Here is a 6891-nt window from a genome sequence, read left to right as displayed (position 1 = left end):
TCAGTGTCTACAGTGCTATTTCTGACTTCAATGAATGAATTATGTACTCTCCTGGGCAGCAGGGCATGTTGACTTGCAGATGTGTGTTGGGGGCCACCTGGACCAACATACCATGCTGAGTCCCCCTGTCACTGGGGAGGAGAGGCAGGGCGTTGCCAGTTAACAGCTAACGAGCTGCTCTGGCACAGCAAGCCTGCCGGGGAACTACACTTGCTGGGCAGGCTGGGGGTCCTAGGGGCCCAGTGAGGCCCCACAGGGGTGGTGGTGGTGGAGCGGGCCAGTGTCCTCCAACGTCCAACGCAGCAGAGGGCCCAACCAGCACCACCAGCAGTCATTCAGTCCCCCAGCTGTTGGCCTGTCCGTCACAGCCTAACGAACACGGCCTGTCCCTCACCCAGCAGAGGGCCGTCAATCAAAGCACACCCAGGAGGGAGCAGAGGGGCGGGACACCAGCCTACCGCCGAGACACTAACAAAGACATACTTACATTTGCAAGCGGTTTCAGCGCCACTTCTCTATAAAAAGAATGATAGAGTGTAGCTGATAAGAGTAATGACAAAGGACAAAGAGGTAGGAGGGATGAGGGTCTGAAGGGAGGGGAGGGGTTGATAGCTGAGGAGTGGGTGGGAGAGCTTGATAAAATGTACACTTTTCTTACATTTCTCCATTTGGGGTTGTGTCCCTCTAAATCAAATTACCTGGGAAGAATGGGATTTGTTATATGAGGATTTTTCCATGTCATGAGTTGACATTCACTTAATTTCCTGGAAATGGAACGTTCTGTTCGTTAAGGGAATGAGCAGGTTGTTACATTGACTTGTTTCACTGAGTCAGATTTAAAGAGGTAGTGTATCTTGCCTCCTATGTTTATGTTACATTAGTAGTGATTAGTTCTGTATTTGGGTAAATTATATTCAAATAAGCATTTTAGAAATGCGTTCCATTCCCTCTTTATGCCAAATATCCAGATTTACTCTCTGCTTACCACTTTCCCTCTCTGTTAGGAAAAGTACAGGTATCTGGTTGTGTTTTTTTTTTAAACGAACAAGGGCTAGGTGTTGAATACTCTGTAGATTCCCTTTAAGCTTTTGTTGTGTTGTTCGCACCTTCTCGTGAGCTATTCTATCGACATGCCGTACTTAGGCCTTTTGTTGTGTCAGCTCAGCGGCAGGTGATGACCAGTAATTGAAGTCACACCTAAGCCCATTGTTGTTAGTAGCTCATTAAGGACTCACGCTGTTGTCATGACCCTGGATCTTCTCATCAATCAGAGGCCCACTGTTAGACTATAGGGGGGGGCACAGATATAGAATACAGTATGAGAATGGGAAATTAAAAGCATAATTGAGAGTTCCACTAGAGAAAGGGGGCTTGAAATGTTGTCCTGCATGGCTCTTCTCCTGGACTTAATCAGAGGCCCACGGTTAATTGGCACAGTTATATAGGATACTGTATGTAAGAGAGTGGGAAATGAAAGGCATCATTGAGGCTCCCAGTCGATTCCATCTATGGACTAAAGTGGGCCTGCGTGTCTTGTCTAAAGGGGAGTTTTCCCGGAGGAAACTTTTCCATTCACCTTAAGACCAGCCAAGTCGTGCATGTGCTGGCCATATAACACTCACAAGAGACTATCATTAATTTTATCTTGTATACTGAATCTCACAGGGAACTGAGGACAGTCCTCCTCCATTTGGTCACTCTTCTGGGCAAACGAGGGACATCCTGAGAGCAAACAGTACTTATGCAACCTGTCAGAACAAGACCAACACCTGCATTGTCGCCGACATGCGAAAGAGGAAAAGAATTGAAAGAACAGTCTACAAGTCAGACAAAAGCAATTGCCCTGAGCTGTTTGTGTTTTAAGACATACTGATGGCATTATTTAAGCCTTTGACTCATTGCTCTCCAGTCAACTCATTGTACCAGTTGAACAAATTTGCTCTAGGCCTGAGGGACCTCGCCCAAATACCCCCTCTCCCCTGTATTTCTTCCCATTGTTTATCCCTTTCCATCTACCTAATGCCACACACATACACACACACACACACACAGACAGAAACAAACCATCTGTGGAATAGGCCTTTTGAATAACCTCAATGTTCAGCATAATGTGAACATTTAAATCAAGATGATTTACTTCATGAATTCTGCTAATAACAGATGAATAGCAGATGCTAGTCTTCTGTTATAAATGTATCTTACTTCATTAACATTATTTTTTTAAACAAATAAATAGATAATAAATAGATATAAATATATATATATATATTTATAACTTCTTCTTTTTTTACACCTTTATGCAAACATGGCTAAATGTTATTCTCTGACATGTTGATACTTATATTTAACAATTCACCCTTTTAGAAATGAACCAGAAATACCTATAGTGCGCACAAATTCTGTAAAAACGTATCCTTTAACTGATGTCCTTTTGGAGAACATGAAAGGGCAGAGTGGAATAAGAAAGAACCCTTCTTCTTCTCGTATCTTCTCGTATCTTTAACAACCATTCGACCTTCCCACATCGCCATTTGTTATCTCATAATTATCATATACATTAGTCAACACCTGTTTCACTTAACCACTTTTAATTAGGCCCGTTGAAACGACATGCTGAAGCCACAACAAAACTCTCCGACATGCAAAGGGAAGTCTGTTAGGGTTCAATCACAATAAATTAACAAGAAAAGTTCTGAGGCAGGTATTGACCAATTGGCACCCAAAGATTAACCCTACATTTGTTAATTAGGAATAATAAATCAAGTAAATTGGTATCTAACTAAATATGTGAGATGTTTTCCGATTTGATATTAATTTACTAGTTTAAGATAGACTTGTGGAATATCTGCATAAAGCCTACATTTTTTTCGTTTCAGATGTTGAGGGACATTTAGTATAGGCTACAAAAATCCATAGCTTAATTCAAGTTACAAATATTAGATGAAACCTCAGACAAATCCAAATAACAATATATTAAAGGCATTACAGTTTCAGTCAATGGTCATGGAAAGAAACCTGAAAATCTGTTAACATCATTAGACTAATTCAGTTGGCTAATTAAATTCACAGCTATGTGTTCATAAGTCAATTTCCAACAGAGGTCTGATCGTCAGATAAGATAGGCTACAGGTCTGCCAAGATAGGTCTGCCTGGTGTTAATCTTATTCAAGTAATTTTATTTATTTATTTTATTATCAAATTTGATGGGACACTTGAGTTTGAGTTTAAAAGAGTTCCATTCTTTTTTGGAAAATATGTTTATTCTTTTCCTGTAAAACACTTAATTTTGTTGGATTTTTAAATGTTGGGGTAAGTAAAGGTGAAATGATTACGATTTGTTGGGCGTTAAATAAAAGGTGGAATTTTGGCTAATTTCAGGTGACCCATAAATTAATAGTTTGGAATTGTTCCATTATTAAGGTTCCCGATCATGTTGTGACAAAAAAATAGTAAGTTAATTATTAGAAATAGTTAGCTAGATCTCTATATTCTACGCATCAGAATAAAATTGTGAATTTCAAATTAGGTTTAATTATTCGTCTCTCACCATAGAAATGCTTGGTTCGAGATAAGTATCACGTAGGCTATTTAGCGCCTTTAAGAAACTGTTAAAAGGAACAGCGGAGTTCTCCTTTGATGGGATTTGGTCCGAGTGAAAGCGAGTCTTTTCAACCCGTCAGTCGCCGCGGCTAAGGAACGCCCATGACTGCACAGGGGTATATTAAAAGTTCGCGAGGGTGCACATACTGTCATTCACAATCTGATAGTCAGGACGTAAGGATGCCTGCGTCACAAATTGGATTTGGCAACTTCTTCTTTGAAAGAAACATCAACATGCTCCCTGGATATCAGATACCGGGTTTGGGATCTCAACCCAGGGTACGACAGCAACAAGCCCCTCATCTTGCTGCGATGACTGGGGTCCCTTTGGCATATTCAGGACTACAGGGATACAACTTTATCCCCTATCCACACTACGGACACATTGCGCACATGGTAAGTTACTTGAGAATAGCCTATGCTTCTAATGGATAATTCATTACATTTTGTAATCTGAATACAACAGATACAACGTATAACTGTGCTTGATTGCTTGCCTTTCTCGCCAATAAAATGAAATGCGTAATTACGCACTTGACAAATCAGTGTGGTCGGTTATGCAGAATTTTAAACGTTGCAACTCTCCCTTGTGTTTTCAGAACAACTCCTTCGACCTGAAGACTGTCTCTCCGTATTATGAAGCGCTTCTCGGCCGAGGAGGGCCGTTCTACCCGCAATACCGACCAGGCGCAACTGATGACCCAAGCAGAGTCGCCAAGGTGGCTACCCGGGAAAGCACCAGCGCGCTCAAGGCCTGGTTGAACGAGCATCTCAAGAACCCATATCCTACAAAGGGCGAGAAGATCATGCTTGCCATCGTAACCAAGATGAGCCTCACGCAGGTGTCAACTTGGTTTGCCAACGCCAGGCGACGGCTGAAGAAGGAGAATAGGGTGAGCTGGGCGTTCAAGGGGAAATCTGACGAGGAGGAGGGCGAAAGCGACGAGGAGAAGAGTGATGTCACTCTGCAGAAAAGCGCTTTGGTTGATGAAGACGAAATAGATCTTCAACCCGTCGATGACAAGGTGGAGGATACGACGCCAGAGTTGGTGGAAGCACGCCTGGAGAAACAATCAAGCGATGACCATAGAGACAGCACGCGTGCTCACGGGGAAAATTATGTCGAAAAGAGTTACACCAAACGCACATCATCCCCATCTCGTCTAGGATGTAAGGACAACGCTGAGTGTCAAAAGCCCAAAATATGGTCTTTGGCAGAAACCGCGACCTCGGAAACGGTGAAAAAGCCCCACCAGGACAATGCGTGTCATCCCAGGAGCACAGAAATGGGCAAATTCTGGTCAGAATGGGCATCAAGGAATGGACTGTATATTCCCAGATATACTGCTCACGATATTCTTTAACGAAGCATTTACAGTTTTAAATTACCAAAAAACACATGTTTACATCTTTTGCACTTTAAAATGCCAAACTCCAGGGATTGGAACAGGCTTATTTTTTTTATGTGGGAGCCTACACGCTTACTATGGAAAATGCTGGGCAGGCCTATATGTTGTTTGGCTTCTTGTAAGACCGAAGACTCTTACAGAGTTATGTTTTGTGTACATACGTGTAGATGTATTTGCATGAATAATCTGTACATTCTAATTTCATTTGTCTTATCATTAACATTTATTTTGGTAAAATAAAATCCCTCAAAATATGAAATGGAATTGTCATGTGTTGATCATTCACCAGTTCTTACTGTTTTTTGGGGCAAGGTCTGGCAAGGCCACAATCAGATTTTTAATGTTTTATATTTAGCTTTCCAAACTTATTCTGGTAGTTTATTACGATTTTTATTCCAAAATATTGCTTAATACCTGATTGTAAAGATTTAACAGATTGCTTGATATGCAAATTACATATTTGTTATCTAAACCTCAATCAATGCAGGATAAATATTGTTGAATAACAACAAGGATGAAATGTAATCATGGCCCATGGTGACATGTTCACTGACTGAAATCATCCTTTAATCAGTTAAAATTATTTCAATTAATTAATAAAGTAATTGGTTATCTCATTGTTGGGCCATGCAGGGTGATAGTCACACTAACAATTTGATGGAACATAGCCCAAACAAGGAAACTGCATGGGGGTCGTTATCCAAATTCAGACGAGTTGAATAATACCGTTTCAAACCGGAACACAGTAGATCTGCATATGAGCAGAAACAGATTGATCCTACAATGCAACTTGAAGAGTCCAAAAGGGGGAGCAGGCCTGCTAACCAAAACCAGTTCAGTTTTCTGCATCTCCAAACCTCCACATGGAAAGATAGATTGTGTGTGTGTGTGTGTGTGTGTGTGTGTGTGTAGGAGAGAAACGGACATAATCAGGAGATCATACCTACAGGATCTGATGGGTGAGATTCAGTTAAGAGGTAGATGAGTGGGGGGTGAAAGACTAGAAAAACTTCCTTGCCAATCACCCAGGTTTCCATGCATGTAAACTGCACTTATCCGGGGATAATGAGAAAACACCTAAGAGGAAAGAAGCCTGAAATGCTCCCTGACACCCAGATTTCGAACGCTTAGCAGGACAGGAAAATGGTCCAATTCACACACTTATCAAGAGAACATTCCTGGTCATCCTTACTGCCTCTGATCTGGTGGACTCACTAAACACAAATGCTTTGTTTGAAAATGATGTGAGCCCCTGACTATCCATACATTTAAAAAACAAGAAAATGGTGCCTTCTGGTTTGCTTAATATAAGGAATTTGGAATTATCTATATATTTACTTATTTATTTTTGTACTTTTTACCCCTTTTTCGTGATATCCAATTGGTAGTTACAGTCTTGTCCCATCGCTGCAACTCCTGTACAGACTCGGGAGAAGCGAAGGTTGAGAGCCATGCGTCCTCCGAAACACAACCCTGCCAAGCTGCACTAGCGCAACGGACCAATTGTGTGCCGCCTCATGGGTCACCCGGTCGCGGCCGGCTGCGACACAGCCTGTCTTAGACTGCTGCACGACTTGGGAGGCTCTATATTTTTACTTTAAGTATATTTTTGCAATTACATTTACTTTTGTTATTTAAGTATATTTAAAACCCAAACACCTTTAGACTTTTACTCAAGTAGTATTCGAATTGGTAACCCTCACTTTTACTTGAGTCATATTCTATTACGGTATCTTTACTTTTATTCAAGTATGACAATTGGGTATTTTCTCCACCACTGAGAGCCACAAGAGGGTGAAGTCCACCCCCTGACTGATGCTCTAATCTCACGGTTCTAGTGAAGCATTACCCCCCCCTTGTGGAAAACCTGAGTACCTGCTAC

General features: G+C 41.5%; 1 protein-coding gene across 1 annotated transcript; it reads left to right on the top strand.

Moving 5' to 3' along the window:
• Nucleotides 1–3780: 3780 nt before the first annotated feature.
• Nucleotides 3781–5139, top strand: LOC139367618 (iroquois-class homeodomain protein irx-1-B-like). The gene is made up of 2 exons (XM_071105884.1): nt 3781–3996; nt 4200–5139. The coding sequence occupies exons 1-2, from the start codon at nt 3781–3783 to the stop codon at nt 4962–4964; spliced, it is 981 nt and encodes a 326-aa protein (XP_070961985.1). The 3' UTR covers nt 4965–5139.
• The last annotated feature ends 1752 nt before the right edge of the window (nt 5140–6891 follow it).

Source organism: Oncorhynchus clarkii, chromosome 16, assembly GCF_045791955.1.
Source record: "Oncorhynchus clarkii lewisi isolate Uvic-CL-2024 chromosome 16, UVic_Ocla_1.0, whole genome shotgun sequence".
In the NCBI taxonomy this organism is placed as follows: domain Eukaryota; kingdom Metazoa; phylum Chordata; class Actinopteri; order Salmoniformes; family Salmonidae; genus Oncorhynchus; species Oncorhynchus clarkii.
The sequence above is the reverse complement of the archived record's forward strand: the minus strand, read 5'-3'. Positions and strand labels throughout refer to the sequence as shown.